At 40.2% G+C, this 16,690-nt stretch overlaps 1 protein-coding gene across 1 annotated transcript in view; it reads left to right on the top strand.

Moving 5' to 3' along the window:
• Positions 1 to 1,085: 1,085 nt before the first annotated feature.
• Positions 1,086 to 16,690, top strand: part of PSPC1 (paraspeckle component 1) — a 53,737-nt gene continuing 38,132 nt past the window's right edge. The window contains exons 1-3 of the mRNA XM_072975924.1: positions 1,086 to 1,921; positions 6,422 to 6,723; positions 13,686 to 13,781. Of these exons, the coding sequence (XP_072832025.1) occupies positions 1,565 to 1,921; positions 6,422 to 6,723; positions 13,686 to 13,781 (755 nt within the window). The 5' untranslated portion in view covers positions 1,086 to 1,564. The remainder of the gene's footprint in view (positions 1,922 to 6,421; positions 6,724 to 13,685; positions 13,782 to 16,690) is intronic.

Here is a 16,690-nt window from a genome sequence, read left to right as displayed (position 1 = left end):
CCAAGTGGAGGGGAAATGGTCTCCAAGTTGCCAGAGATCACAGAGAATGTCATCTTCAAGTCTGGTGACACATGGTATGGAGGAAATAAACATATCCCCTCCTTGAAACGATTGCAGGGGAAGCAGTCTCCAAAGGAAAACCATGTTCCAGTTAAAGCAGGAAAGTGAAGGGGTATTCAGAGAAAAAAATAGAAATAAGGGATTTTGCTGATGACAGAGTGAGTTTCCAAACACTCTGTAGGCTTTGGTACAACTGAGAGGGGTGAGGGGAATTGGGTCAGATTGGGGAATTGACAGAGATGTGCAGGGATTAGAGTTTGGGTGATTAGAATTTGAGTGGTAATTGAGGTAAATAGGGATTAGTTCTGATGGTGTTTCATTTTCATTCTTTTGGATAGTTATATTTTTTGTTTAAAGTGTAATTTAAATACAGTAACGTTGACCCTTTTAGTGCATGGGTCTGCCTATTTTGACATATGCATACAATTGTTGTGGTCACCACCACAATCAAGATAGACTTCTATCTTTCCAAAAATTTCCCTGTATTTTAACTTAGTCGGCCCCTCCCTACTTCCCAGCTCCTGGCAACCACTGATCTGTGTTGTGACTAGTTTCCAGAATGTCATGTATTCAGTATGCAGCCTTTGAGTCACATTGTTGCTTCTATCAGTAGTTTATTTCTTTTTATTGTTGAATATATCCTATTATATGAATGTATCACTATTAACCCATTCACCAGTCGGACACTGGGTTGTTTTAGTTTTCACTGATTACAAATAAAGCCCCTATAAATATTTGCATCCAGGATTCCGTGTAAACACGTTTTCATGTCACTTGGTTAAATAGCAATGGGATTGTAGCTCTTAAGTGAGCATTTACGAGAAACTGCTGAATCGTGTTGTCAAGTGACTGTGAATTCATTTAACACTCAGGAGTTCACAGCCTGGTTGTACTACTTTCATTGGCAATTCCATGGAGTCCCTCTCTAAGGTGAATAATCAACATCACAATTACTTTATAGAATTGCATTTTTCATTAGGAAATATAATAAAATCCTTGCTCTTGCAACGGTCAGAAATGTGTCTTCACTTGTTTCAATTACTGGGGAACACATCGTTATTCAGTGCTGTGTGTTGAGGATTGAGCTGGACGTTCAGGAGATTCGGGCTGCTCCCCATCACCGCATCTTCACGCACTGGGCAACGTGCCCATCCCCGGCAATCACAACCTGCAGGGACCCGCCAGGAACCCGCCAGACTCCGCGCCCAGGGGAGGCTGGGAACGCGGGCGCGCCAACGCCGCGCATGCGCGCGCCCCAGGCGCCGTTGGCGCAGGAGTGCGCAGGCGCGCCGACTCCGGCGCGGCCTCAGCGAGGGGCGGGGCGTGCGCAGCGTCTCTTCGCGACCGCGGCTGTGGCGGCGCCATCTTGGGCGTGCGGCCGGGGCGTGAGCGCGGCTGGGTTTTGGCGGCGTCCCCGTCCGTGTCCTTCGCGACCCTGTTTCCGCGGGCGGACTCAGAGACGCACATCGAGCCCTAGGGCTGAGTCCGGAGGGCGCGCGCCGCGATGATGCTGAGAGGAAACCTGAAGCAAGTGCGCATCGAGAAGAACCCGGCGCGCCTCCGTGCTCTGGAGTCGGCGGCCGGCGAGGGCGAGCCGGCGGCCATGGCGCTCGCGCTGCCCGGGGAGCCGCCCGCGCCCGCGCCCGCCGAGGACCGGCCGGCTGAGGAGGGGGGCTTCACCATCGACATCAAGAGCTTCCTCAAGCCGGGCGAGAAGACGTACACGCAGCGTTGCCGCCTCTTCGTGGGCAATCTGCCCACCGACATCACCGAGGACGACTTCAAGCGGCTGTTCGAGCGCTACGGCGAGCCCAGCGAGGTGTTCATCAACCGCGACCGCGGCTTCGGCTTCATCCGGCTGGTGAGCGGCGCGGGCGGGCGGGTGGGCGGGGGTCGCGGGTCCACCGCCCCCGGCGCCCCTCTCTCCCCACCGCCTGGGCGCGGGGGCGTCGTGCCGCTCGTGAGGGGCTTTCCACGAGGGGCCGTCTCCTGTTTTTGTCTGTAGCTTTGAATACTAGGAGAGCACGGGCTTTGCCCCTTTTCATCTAAATCTTAATACGTTTTCCAATACCACGCAGAAGTCGTGCCTCTCTCACGTTAAAAAAAACATTGAACAGTGAGGCTTCACACTGACAGGACCAGATACATGCTTTATTGGGTTTTCCTGTGTGCTTGGTGAATCCCTTCAGTGTCAGTTACACAGCGTTGTTGTAATTCGTATTTACGTGCTGGGCTTTTTTTTTCCTGAACAAAATCGTCTTTCTTGGAGACCTTTGTATATAAATAAGAGGTTTGTGTGTGTGTTGTCTTTCTAGTTTGACCCTTAAGTTTTATGTTCACTGTAGTTTGCGGAGGCTCTATTTTTGGAACTTTAACTTTCAAAAGCACATGATTGAGTGGACAAGGCAAAATTTTATATGTAGTGAAAACTGATTGTAATTAAATGACACTGCTTTTAGGGAGAGCATTTGGAGATCTAAATGGTTTCAAGAGAAGGGTTAGAGATTTCCTTAAAATTCGAGTTTAATAATCGGCATTTTGAACACGAAATTATAAGCGCATTTAATTATCTTTTGCACATCAGAAAAGCAGGCTGTCACTTGATTAAAATTGTCTTTAATATAAATCCAAATCTTATCTTAAAATAAAGGAAGTTAGGTTTCTACAATTAAGTATTACAGGAAACTTTTGGTTAAATACCGATGAGGTGATATTTAACATTTTCATAGTCTTGCGCCTCTGGCACCATCTTGGTCTGTTCTGAAGTTGACATTGCGGAGGAAGAATGGTAGGGCTGCATTTCTTTGTTTCTCTAACCTTTCACTTAAAAATAAGCCAATAAATGTATTTTTGACATGGAAAAATCTTTTTTCTTCCTGTCTTTAAAGTTCCTAAAAATCCTTCCTTTCGTGTACTTGGACTGTCCAATAGAACTTTCTGCGGTGATGGAAATGCTGTGTATCTGCGCTATCCAGTATAATAGCTGCTAGCCATATGGGAGCGTTCACCACTTGAAATGTGGCTATTGTTGTCGAGGAGTTGAATTTTAAATTTTATTTATTCTCAATTTAGATATTGGACAGCACAGCTCCTCACTATTAAAACATTTTTTTTATGGGATTATGAAATGGAGAGGTGAGAAGGGCTACTTATGTCTTCTCCTTTGGGATATGCTCCTCCTAACCCATCACTCTAAAGTTTTGTGTAGGAATGTTGAAGATTTGCCAGTCAGAAATAAGAATTTAGTTTTCCAAATTTGACTTCATGGATAACTTTACTGTTTAGTCTGAGCTCTGTGATTAACAGGTTAATCTAAAAGCTTTAAATGTTTCTGAGGTATCATTTATTTTTTTCTACTTGGAAAATCACAAAGCACATACCTGATCTGAATATAGATAATGGTATGGAGGCTGCAGTTTGTGGTGATGGTGTAGTGTCTCTAAAATAGTGGTGTAATTTTATCTGATTTATATTTTTAGGAATACTTTTTACTTGTTCAGTAATTAAAGTTTAAAATGCAAGTAAATTTTCTTAGAAATTTATTTCCAGTTATTTGTAGTTTTCCAGTTAATTGATGAGGTGAGACCACATTTTTGAGATGGTGTATGGTCAGTGCTGTTGCCTGTAATGTTGGGGAAAAGAATTTAAGTGGCAGCTACTCTTGAGGTTCTAACCCATGTTGTGAGTCTCTGGTACATGAAGGATGGAATAGAGTGTGTGTGTAATGTGGACACTTTTTGTGTAATTTTAGACCCCGATGCTTTTTAGTTTTTGAATGATTACTGACAATTTAAATTGAGTAAATTAACTAAAAAGTTGTAGTGCATTTTAAAGCAAGTTTAATGTAGTGGAAACTGTTGTTGATTTGACCTGAGCTTGACTTTTACTTTTATTTTCCCCTACTTTTAGCTTTAGTACGTGAGATTTCTGGAGCAGTGATTTCACGAAAGTGTGGTCCCTGTCCAGTAGCTTCAGATCTCTTCCAAGCAGAAGGCCACTTAAATTATTTCCCTTACCATTCATGTTAGCAGTGCTGACCCTGTACCATCTCAAGAATTGTCTCACCTCATCAGTTAACTGGGAGTTTGTTAGAAATGGAAAATCTAGGGCCCCGCCCTGATCTGTATGTGAAAATTTGAGGTTGGGGCCCAGCAATTTTGGGATTTAACCAGCCCTGCATGTTATTCTGATGCTTGCTAAAGTTTGAGAACTATTGTTCTAATTAAAGAATTAAAAGTCAACTGAATTTACTTTTATTTAGTCACTGGGGATTAAACCCCCTCACCTCATGCTTTTTATTTTTAATTATGAAGTGAGAGATGCTTCTTATAGAATGTTCAAATATTAGGGAAGACAGAGAAGGTACTTAATTTGTCCTGCCTAGCATTTAATTTGAAGTCATCTTTTATTTCAGGGATGTTCTCTCTCTCCTTTTTTAGGGATGTTCTCTTAATTACAATTTTAACGTTAGTGAAAGATTTTTCCTCCCTTACTGCATTTACTAAACATGATCGCTGTTAAACATTGTGTAATTTTTCCATAAAATTTATGTCATACTATACACACTGTATTGTGCTTTCAGTATTTCAGTTTTTCATTTAGTGTACCTTTGACTTCTTTTCATGTCATTATTTTCTTTTTAATGACCGCATTGTATTTCACAGTATGTTTTCAACTTTATTTTTTGTTTGGTGCGCGCGCACACACACACACACACCATTCTACCACTGAGATATACCCTCCCCACTATTTCATAGTAAGAATGTACTGTATGCTACTTAATCAGCTTTATTGATTGTCTTGGAAGATGTTTTCATTTTGAATCACTGGATTTCCTTATATTTATTAACTTAGTACTTTTGCAGTAGGGGAATTTTGACCATTAGTATACTATAAGAGAAAAGATCATGTGCTTTGAAAAGAGCCTTTGGAAAAGGTCCAGTGGAAATTGTTAGACCCTAGTTCAGGCAGTCTCTCATCTTGGGGTAGTCACTTTAGTTTCTTGTTTGTTTTTGCATTCCTTTCAGTTAAGAACCTGTAGTTGTACGTTTTATGCAGAGTGATGCAGGCATACCAGCTGCAAGGTGAGATATATGGTGTATTGGTGGAAATTGTGAATTCTGTAGATTTAAGTCAGCATTTGTCGGTGATCTTGGGCAAGTTACTTCAACCTTTCTAGGCCTGTTTCCTTATATATGAAGTGAAGATAGTAACAAAACCCACTTAATAAAATTATTGGTGAGGATAATGAAAGGTAATGTATACACACACATGGAGCCAGGCGCGGGGAGAGACAGAGAAATATGTAGTAACCATTTGATAAAAGTTATCTTATTGTCCTTATTCTGGGGTATGAAGTAAAGAAATCTTGGATTCATTTCAAATACATTATTTTAATTGACTTTACAGCTACTTCAGTACACATATGGAGCACTGGTTGTCAATTGAAGTAGTTTTGCTTCCCAGGGGACATTTGGCAATGTCTGGAGACATTTTTGGTTGTAAAAATTGGAGGTTCTCCTGCCATAAATATCCTTCGTTGTGTGTGTGTGTGTGTTTTGACATAACATCCTGTAATGCACAGAACAGCTCCCCCACAACAAGAATTATCTTGCCCATAATATCACTAGTGTTGAGGTTGGGAAACCCTCATATAGAACCATTTAAAACCATTAAAAGTACAAACTTTGATAAAGGATTATGGCATTGAAAATACCTGACAGCATAAACATTTTATTTGGCCCAAAGAGTATTAAAAATTTAATTCTCTGCCAATAGTAAAAAATTACTTGAGGTAACATAAAAATGGAGATTTCTTGTTTCCCCTGAAAAAAACAAGATATATGACATTGTGACTATATCTGAATCTGAACAGGAGGTTCCCTCTAGAAACACTTTCCACTTTTATTTTTTTAACTATTTTTAGTAGGGATAGATAATTAGATTTACTTATTTTTGGAGAATGTACTGGGGATTGAGCCCAGGACCTTGTGTATGCTAAGCATGCTCTCTAACACTTGAGTTGTACCCTCCCCCAATGTATTTCTTTTAATACAAGCAGATTTATAAAAGATGTTGTTTTGCATATTTAATAGCTGTAATTTGTTTATGCGCAGATAATCTTTAAGTGATGACTGTTAACAGGGCAATTGGGATTGGAACTGTCTGCTTAAAATGTTTAAATTACTTATCTTTGAATAATTAATAAAATGCCTATGATACCATAATTGATAGACAAAAACAAAGTGACTATCAGCCGTTTCCTAGAGCTACCCACCTCTTTTCCTTAGAAACAGATTATTATTTAAAGGCTTTTGTGGTACTGTCATTTTTAAAAGGTGATTTTTTTCCTTCTAAAAAGGAATCCAGAACACTGGCTGAGATTGCAAAAGCAGAGTTGGATGGCACCATTTTGAAGAGCAGACCTCTGCGAATTCGTTTTGCTACACATGGAGCAGCCCTGACTGTCAAGAACCTTTCTCCAGTTGTTTCCAATGAGCTTCTAGAGCAAGCATTTTCCCAGTTTGGTCCAGTAGAGAAAGCTGTTGTGGTTGTGGATGATCGTGGTAGAGCTACGGGGAAAGGTTTTGTAGAATTTGCAGCAAAACCTCCTGCACGGAAGGCTCTGGAAAGATGTGGGGATGGAGCATTCTTGCTAACAACGTAAGTTGAAACATCTTGTTCTTCTGTGCAGTGATGATAGGTTTGTCTGTGTTCAGATTTCTGTCTTTCCTTCTAGTTCATACATTGTCTTGGCATATGGGAAGTAGGTAAGTAAATTCTCAGTGACTACAAATAGGGTATATTTCTTTCTAGGTGCTACAGTCATACTGTATTCACACTTTAGTGTATGGATTCGTATTTGAATCTCAGGAATGTTTCTTATGATTTTCATTCAACTTACTGAACATCTGTATGTAAAGCAAAATGTTATATCTAAATAACGAATGAATGACATTTTAATAAACTTTGAGGTGTAATTTACATGTTAAAGTGTACCCACTATTTTTGTTTTTTTATTTTTTCGTGGGGAAGGTAGTTAGTCTTTTATTTACTTATTTTAATGGAGGTACTGGAAATTGAACACACAACCTTATGCATGCTAAGCACATGCTCTACCACTGAGTTATACCCTCCAGTGCTAGAATTTTTTTTAAAAATTTTTAGGGGATAGGTAATTAGGTTTATTTAATGGAGGTATTGGGGATTGAATCCAGGACCTTATGCATGCTAAGCACATGCTCTACCGCTGAGCTATACCCTCCCCCAATGACCCCAATTTTAAATGTAGAGCTCAATGAATTTTAAAAAGTGTATGTGTGTAGTCATGTAACCTACCACCACAATCAAGATGTAGAGCATTCTCATCATACAGCAGAAGTTCCTTTGTGCCTTTTTGCAGTTAGTTCCCATGTGGACAGTGATTGATCTTTCTGTCGCTAAAATTACTTTTGTCTTTTCTAGTATTTCGTATAAATGAAATCATATAATGTGTACTCTTTTGTGTCTGATTTCTTTTAGTTAACAGTGTTTTTGAGATTTCATCGATACCACTCTATCAGTATTTCGTTCCGTTTTATGGCTGAGTTACAACTTTGTGGGTGGATGTTCATGTTGCTTCTGACTACTGGCTATTGTAAATAAACCTTCATGAACACTTGTGTACAAGGCTTCTTGTGAACATGATGGTTTCATGTGGCTTGGGTAGTATTTAGGAGTAAATGGCTGTATATTCAACTTTATGAGGAACTGCCAAATTGTATTCCAAAATGTTTATACCGGTTTACAGTCCTACCAGCAATGAATGAGAGAATTCTAGTTGATGATGTCCTCACCAACACTTGTTATTGGTAGTCTTTTAGATATTCTAGTGAGTGTAGTGGTGTCACATTGTTTAAATTTTATTTTCCTAATTCCAATGATGAACATCTTTTCATGTGCTTTTGGCTATTTTTATGTCTTGTGAAGTGTCTTGTGACATTTTTCGCCTGTTTTGTAATTGAGAGGTTTGTTTTACATTATTAGCAAATCTGGGTACTGGTCTGTTTTAAGACTGTTTCTCCCAGTCTGTGGCTTACTTTTTATGATTTTTTTCCCATAAAATATTTGAAATTTATTACAAGGACGAGCTCCAACACAGGAGATATTAGAGAATAGGCTCTCGATAATTGAGGGTCCTAGGGTGCAGCCCTCTTTTCTCGCCCCTTTTTAATTTTCTTAATAATGTTCTTGAAAGACCAGAAATTTTGATATTTTCTGAAGTCCAGTTTATCAGCTTTTTTCTTTCATGGTTCTTTTTGAATCTTTATATGACATCTTCCCTTTTTCTAAGGTAGCAAATCTTTTCTCACGTTTTCCTTGAAAAGTTTTATAGTTTTTTGATTTATTGTTTTTGTTTTGTTTTTGCGGGGGAGGTGATTAGGTTTATTTATTTTTTAATGGAGGTACCGGGGATTGAACCTAGGACCTCATGCATGCTAAGCAAGCACTCTACTAATTGAGCTGTACCCTCCCCCCGATAGCTTTTTAATTGAAACCTGTGATCCATTTTGAGTATGATGTCAGGTAACAATTCATTGATTTAATACAGATATCCGGTTGTTCCAGCACTCTTTATTGAAAAGATTGTGATTTCCCCTTTGCTCCCTTTTAACGTTATCAAAAAACTGGAAGAAAAATCTGCACTCTTTTCTGTTTCACTGATCAGGGTATCATTTACACTAATACTATACTTTCTTAATTACTTTATCCTAAGCTTTGATGTCAGGTTGTATCATCCAACTTTATTCTTTTTTTCAAAATTCTTCTGGTTATTATCATTTCTTTGAATATCCTTACTGGTTTTAAAATCAACTTGTCAGTTAAAAAAATCTACCGGTTGTGGGTTCTGTCCAGCAGAAGTCCTACCTAGATGAAATGAATTGCTTGAGATTCTGGAAAGTCGAGAGCGAGAGGGAATCGGGGACCAACTCCGCAAGCCTCTCAAATGCTCCCACATTTATTGTGTACAATCAAAGGAAAAATCACCAACAGTTGTGTGATGGAGTGCAGGAACTTAGGGAAAGACAGGATGAGAGAGAGATTGTAGAATCCACAATGAGTAGGAAGGCTTAGTTTACCTGTAGGGAAGTCATGGCGAGAGGGGGACACGATACGTTCTTTAGATATGTTAATTACGAAGCAGACCACCAGACCAGCCAGTTCCTTGTCTGGGGGATAATAGACTGCCTGAACAGCAGGCACGCCCAGTGTTTATAGCTGAGGGCCTGGGTTGCTGCTTTGCAATGAGCAGCGTACTATCTACAGCCTCAACTGTGCAAGCAAGGCACTGTCTCTGCTTTTTACGGCAAGGAGACAGGAGTGCGGAGGGACGCACAGGGCCTGCTAGCAAAGCAGTTACTAAGCACATTTGTTCTTCTTAAAGGAGACAAGCAGCTGGGCTATTACAATTTGTTAACCCAGTCATGGGCTCCCACAACTGGGCTTTTGGAGTTGCTGAGTCTACAGATCATTCTGGGGAGTATTGACATCTTCATAGTATCAACTTTTCCCTGTCTGTGAATGTGATGTGTCTCTCCATTTACTTAAAAATGTCTTCAAGTAATTATAGGTATTAAACTATCATATTACCATGCCTTTCCTTTCGGTTTGCCCACAAAGAAGGTTTTGATACACACCCTTAGTCTTTTGATACACAACCTTAGTCTTCAGATTGGATTTGGTATAAAAGTTCCTTAGTTGATTATTGATTTCTTTTATCGCTGATAACCATGCCCACCTCTGACACTGACTGTGCTATTGGTTGGGGTCAAATATTTTAGGGTTTAGGGAATTGGGTACAAAGGCAATGAAAAAATTGTTTCCTGGCCACACTTGTAAAAAATTTTTCAATTTGTTTTTGACACTTAAGCATTCATGCTAAAGCTGTTTTATAGCAGGTGTAGCATGAAAATTAAAGCTCTGCCAACTTGTTTTCTCAGAGAGTTGGATCTTGTTTTCTTTGCTTAGAGATGCTTTCCAGGTCGTCACAGGCCTTGCTCTCACATTTTATTCACATTTTGCTAAGGTGTTATCTTTTTAGAGAAGCTGCCCATTTTATCTTAAAATAGCTGATGCTTTATTCTCCAATTTATTTTTCTTCAGAGCTCTCAGTGTTAACTTGCATCTCTTTCTTAGTAGTAGTATGTAACCTCCAAGAGGTCAGGGACTTTGTCTGATTCAACACCATAATCCTAGCACCTGTATTCTGATAATTCCTGGCCACATAATAATCTTACAGTAATTATTTAATGGGTGAGGGAAGGCTGGAACTAAAACAATAGGCAGGGCATATGGTTAGTATTTTTTTTTCCCCCACTACAAGCTTTGATTAATTGGTGTTTAAAGTCGTAGCTGGACATTGGTAAATGCTTAACTATGTTTTGTAGGTAGCTTTTAGAATAATTTAAAAACAGTTTTGAAGGAACGGACAAGGTGTTGAACATTTTATGTGTCTTATTTCATAAGCACGATCACTTGTATTTATACAGCACTGGTTACTATTTGTCCCATTTTTCAGATGAGAAAATTGGCCCAGAGACATGAAGTAATTTGCTTAAGATTGCACAGCTAGTAAATGGGAGAGTTTAGTCTGATCCCAAATACTTGGCTTTTTATACTGTGCTGTAGTGGTTTATCTTTTCTCTAGACTCTCCTTGCTCAGGAACTTTGTTGTTAAAACTTCTCATGAAACTCAGGATGCTCTTCTCTGCTGTTTAAATAGTTGGTCTTAGCTGAAATGTCACTTCATGGGGGGGATTCTTCTGACTGCCTTGTCTGAAGTGGGCCCCTCTGTTATTCTTTCTGATAACATTGTTTTTTATCCTTCTGAGCTCTTAAAATGATTCTTTTTTTTTTTTTACTTTTTTTGGGCAGTGGGGGGATCTCTTAGAAGGCTTTCAGGGATTGTTTTATCTTTGTACCCTTAGCCCCAGTTACAGTTTTGGTACCTATTAATCAGATATTTATTGACAGACTGACTGAATCTCATACATCTGAGGTAGTACAAGTGGTTTCATAGGGTTTTAGTTTCTAAATGTAAACATCTTGTGTAATCAAAATTTCTCTTGAAAATACTTTTAAATTGTCATAAAATGTATACTATATATGGCTTTAGGTAAACAGCCTGATATAGTATATGTAATGATTAACACCTCATATGCAAAAGTATGTGTAAATTATATATTTATGCTGTTTTGAAATTTTTCGGTAAGGATTGATATTCTATTGTTTTTTAGAGGACTTCAAAAAACAAAAAGATTTAAAACATAGAATAAACTAATTTTTTCTTAAAATTAGCACATGGTTCCATTGGATCATTTTATAAATCTGAGATAACATTATCAGATCCTAGTGATTTTATTTTTTCTCTATCATAAAGCATTTTGTCAGTCTAGGAATTATTTTATCATTACTCTTCAATTCTTAACTGTGTTAAAATGGCTTAAAATAAAAGCCTGCTCAGAACATTGTGTGTCTGCGAGGATGATTAGTAGCGGAACAGGTTGTCCTCATTATGTAGCCCTTTCTAAATTCCATGTGTGAAATGCTGCGTCATCGCCTAAGTCACCGTGATGTTAGCTGCAGGAGATCTGCTCTGCTAGCCCTGTGGTCGTCCTCAGGCAGTTGTTCTTTATGTGGTTGTGGTTTTGGTGTGTCTGTGGGAGGAAGTGGGCTCAGTTTCCCCCCTGCGGTCTTGAGCCCACCTCCTCAGTCCTCAGTTGTGCTGTTGCTGTTGTATGTGCCACTTTGTTCTCACAGTTAGCCACCAGGTGTCTTTACAGAACACAGGGAAACCGTAAATGTCCACCCGTTTGTTTGGTTAAAAAATTATTGCACATGTGTCCATCTAAAGTGGTTGCATGTACTCTTTGAGGCTGTATTTACTCATTCTTCATTACATTCCATTTTTACATACCAGATTTGAGATCTCACTCTGGAGAATGAGGCCTGTAAGTCCTTTTTGTTTTGGATTCCCACTCACTTTATCTGAGGTTTCTATAATCTATTGTCTTCATCACCCCAAGATACTCCACACCTGCTTCTAATTCTTTTTCTCTCTAAAATCTGTTTGCTAGCCCAGGAATAATTTTTTAAATAATCATTTTATACCTTTCCTTTCCCTACAGTTGAGGATTTAAAGTCTCTGTTGTTGTTGTCAAATAGCCCTTTGTTAAATCACTTTTCTTGGTAGTTCTTAACTTGCTGGCCATCCCACCACACTGCTGTGGATGTCTTCTGGGATGTCGTGAGGGTGGTGCTCAGCGTTGCAGCCCACAGACTGGGCAGTCTCTAGGGTCTCTTTGATGGTTCCAGAGGGTTCTTCAGCTAAAGATTGGGGCCGCATCTGTCGGGCACTGTTGATACTCTTAACAAAAGTGATGTTCCCACTATGCTTCATGTTTTTCTGCTCTTTCTGTCTCTTAGTGGTTCCTCGAGGTCTTTGATGATCAGGGCAGAGGCAGAAGGTGCCACCGCAGTCTGGGCCTGTTGTTCTTAGTGTCAGTTTCACTGCAATCCAGATCCTTGGAATTCCCAGTTGCCTTGGTGATGTCATCACCCACCTCTTTTGGAGACAGACCCTGGGGCCCACATTGGGGGCTAGAGCAGATGAGGCACCGACCTCCCCACCGGTGCACCTCAGGTATAGATAGGACTTCGATCTCGGTGGGGTCGCACTTAGGCGGCATGGTGGAGGGGGCTGGTGTTGGACGAACCTGGGTTTAGGATGACGGAAGAAAGTTGCAGTTTGGCCTCTGAGCCAAAAGCCCTAAAGTCTCTGTTAATCTCTGAATCTTTATTTATTTGTAAAGGGAAGCATTTGGAATCCAGAAAGCCCCTTCGTCTCTCTGGCTCTTCTGTTAATACCTCAAAAATTAACAGTGATTTGTTTCTCTCTGAACATCTCTGTTTAGAAGACAGTATAAATTGATTGTGTGGTGGAGGACTAATAGCAAGGAAAATTGCAGTGTCAGTGTGTCATCCAGTCCCCTATGTCCCTGTCGTGTCTTTGGTGAGCTTTCCTTTCCTTGGGAAGCAGTAAAGAAGGAGGGTTTCCAGGTCATGTCTTTCATCATCCACTCTCATTCCCCCACCCCAGTTCTTCCTTGAATGTGTTGCTTCTGGCTCCCTCTCCTTTTGCTTGGCTGATACCTTTTAATTCTTATTTTAGGTTTTAGAAGGACTTTTCTTCACAAGACTGGTTGGACGCAGAGGGAGCTGGGAGGCGGGTGAGGTGGGAGTTTGAGGCAGGGGGACAGGAATGATGACACGACACACAGAACTGAGCTTGGTGCTCGCTCCCACTGTGCTTTGTAACATGAACGGCGGTGATCACACAGGTTCACGGTGGTTGGTTGACGTTTCTGTCATCTTGAGTGGACTCCGTGCTCTAAAACAGGCACCTTTGAGTTGGATGTTCACCTCTGCGCGGCCACTGCTTATCGACTGATCTTATAACTTCTGAAACATTTTTCTCAGAAAGATATTTTCCAAGTATATATCTTGGAATTATCGTAAAAGATTTCTAGGAGGGCATTGGTCGTAGATACTGTATGAACACTCGTTCATGCTTTTTACCTGCCCAGGACCCCGCGCCCGGTCATCGTGGAGCCGATGGAGCAGTTTGATGACGAGGATGGCCTGCCCGAGAAACTGATGCAGAAAACCCAGCAGTATCACAAGTAAGGATGCGTCAGACGTGTGCTATCTAGGGTGTGACGCCGCGTGGGGGAGCAATTATTATTGGTTTATAAGGTGCTCTGTTTGGTTTTAGCCTGGTTAACAGAGTGGGCGGATCTACACAGAATGCTGATTTTCTTCTGTATATTGGTGAAACATTAACTTTACTTTGAAAAGTCTCAACTTTCATAACTGGGGCATGGGTGGGTTAGGTAGGGTACTGTTAGTAATATGTATGCCAGAAAAACAATGAAATTGAGATGTGAAAATCTTTAGTTAGCGTGCTTCAGGTGGAGTATGAGTCAGGAGACTTGGATGGGGTTAGAGTGGGGGAGGCTCTAGTTAGTTAGCTTGGCAAAGGTTAAGAATTCTTCTTAAAGATAAAAGAAAAACAGCATGTTTTCAAAATGTTGTATTATTATTATTTTACCAATTTCTTTCCACTCTGTGATTCAAGTATTTTTACATAAGTTACCTGTATGAATACATTGTGTGTGTTTAACCAATCACTTGCTTATTATAAGTAGCACTGTAGTGTTTGCATCATGAATTCAACAAATACTGGAGTGGCTTTCTGCCAGGCACTGTAAAAAACCACGAGAATGAGGTATAAGGACTTAGATCAAAGGGTGTATGTATTTAAAGTTGGTTAATACTGGCAGATGATTCTCTAAGAATATTGTCCCAATTTATACTCATTGGGTGTGTATAAAAGTATTTTTCTTCATCCTGACCAAAAAATGGATGTTACGATTTTAAGATTTGATACTCTGTTCAGAATGACATTTTATGCATATTGTAATTAGCATTCTTTGATTTTAGTGTAGTTTGGTATTTTTCCTTGTTGTTGATTTAAGTGACAAATATGAGTGCTTATTATGTAATTGGTGCTGGAGGTGTATCAGTGAACAAAACAGACCAGAAAGTCATGCTCTGTGGTGGTGGTAAGGGGTCGGTGGGTAAACAAATAGGGAGAGTGTGGGGAAAAGACAGGGAAAGTGGGTGCCTGGGAGCAGAGGAGTGTGGCTCTTGTGCGCTGTGGTTAAGGAAGCATCTGTGAGTATGCATCTGGTAGCAGCTTGAATGGAGGGGAGGCTGTCGGAGGTGGGATGGAGTAGAGGGTAGGGTCTCAGCCTAGGAGTAGCAGCTCTGCAGGCCTGAGGGAGGTCTCTGTCTGGGAGCAGGAGGGGTGAGCAGAGAGCTAGAATGTGCTGGGAGGAGTGCAGGTTGTTGGGCCTTGTAGACTGTTTTGGCTTTTGTGGCTTATGAGAAAGGAAGAAGCAGAGTATTAACTTAAATTTAACAGCAGCTTTCTGGCTGCTGCTTTAAGAATAGATTGTGAAGAGCCAAGGGTGGAAGTGGGGAGGTGAGTTTAGGGTCCTGATGACATGGAGCAGTCACAGTGGTGATGGCGAGCTGTGGTCAGATTCTGGATGTAGTTTGGAAACAGACTGGATTTTGCTTAAGGGTATGGGGTTGTGGGAGAAGGGAGTTGCAAGGATGATGTCGAGGTTTTCGACTTCATTAACTGAAAGTATGGAAATTGCTAGTGACTGGTGTAAGAACCCTGCCGGGGAGCAGATCTAGGGGAGGAAGATCAGGAGCCCTGCCCTGGGCGTGTTAAATTTGACCATTCAAGTGGAGACATCAGGTGGGTAGTTGGATTTGTTTCTGGAGCTTAGGTGAGCTGTCTTGGCTAGAGTTACCACATGTGGTAGAAAGCATGCCAGAGGACTGACTCTGGAGACTCAGTTTACCAACGTTGAGAGATCAGCAGGCATCAGTGAAGACCGAGTGGGAATGGTCATTGTCATAGGAGGGACAGCCAGCAGAGTGTGTCCTAGTAGCAAGGGAAGAAGGTATTTTAGGGAAGGATCAGTGTAATTCATAACCACTTAAATTTCTCTTACGCTGTTTTTCAAAGACTTGCTGTTATTTCCTGTTCAGTTAACTTTTTTCCTGGTAATAGTTTATTACAAATTTGAAATAGAACATATTCTTGAGTTCAGGAATTATAGAAGTGGAATTATAAGGGTGTTAATAAGAAGTGGTATTTGTAGTCAGTACTTGTTTGTATAATGGTTTAATTGTCCCAGCAAACATCATGAGATCTCATGATACTCCCATTGTACTGCTAAAGAATTATGCTCAAAAGGAATGTTCACAAAACATAAGAGCCCTGACTCAAATTTAATTGAAATTTAATTGAGTATGGACCCCAAATCCATATTGTTCCAGTAGTGTGTCCCTTGGAGCAAATGAAGAGTTTTTTTTTAAGATGATTATAGTCAATGTCTGACTTAGAAACTACTGACCAATAAACAATTCTTCCAAAAAAATTAGTGGGTGGCAGATCCTCGTGTCTCTTTCCCTTTTGCAGTCAGTGCTTTAAAAAGAAAAACATCCATGTCTGTTTTTTAGGTCTAGAATACCTAGATCATGGCTAACTTAGCTTTTCCTTACATACCCTTGAAGATCTTTGACATTGTTTCTTGTCACTACATTTTCCATCTGTGACCACCTCCCCCTTTATTTCCCAACTTTCTCCCATCCACCGCCTTCCCCTCCTCACCTCAAAATAAAAGTTAAAATTTATGATTGCAAGGCATCTGTACTTTTATTGGTGGGTAGGAATTGTGTTCTTATTAATACTTTTTAATAGAATCTGTGATAGGCAAGAATAATTGAAGAATGTCTTTGAAATTCAGGTACTTTCTAAGGTCTTTATTTTAAAAAGTTTAAAGAAATTATCATTCATTAAAGAAGTTAAATGTGTATAATGTGCTAGATACATGCTAGGTACTTGAGGTACAGCAATTAACAGAAGTTTTGTGTCCTCCTTATTGAGTTTATAGTCTAGCAAGGGAAATAAGTTTTAAACAAATTGTAGTAAGTTAGGCTTATATTTTTT

The sequence above is a fragment of the Vicugna pacos genome, chromosome 14, assembly GCF_048564905.1.
Source record: "Vicugna pacos chromosome 14, VicPac4, whole genome shotgun sequence".
NCBI classification, from domain to species: domain Eukaryota; kingdom Metazoa; phylum Chordata; class Mammalia; order Artiodactyla; family Camelidae; genus Vicugna; species Vicugna pacos.
Note: the sequence above shows the minus strand (reverse complement) of the source record. Positions and strands in the feature narration are given on the sequence as shown.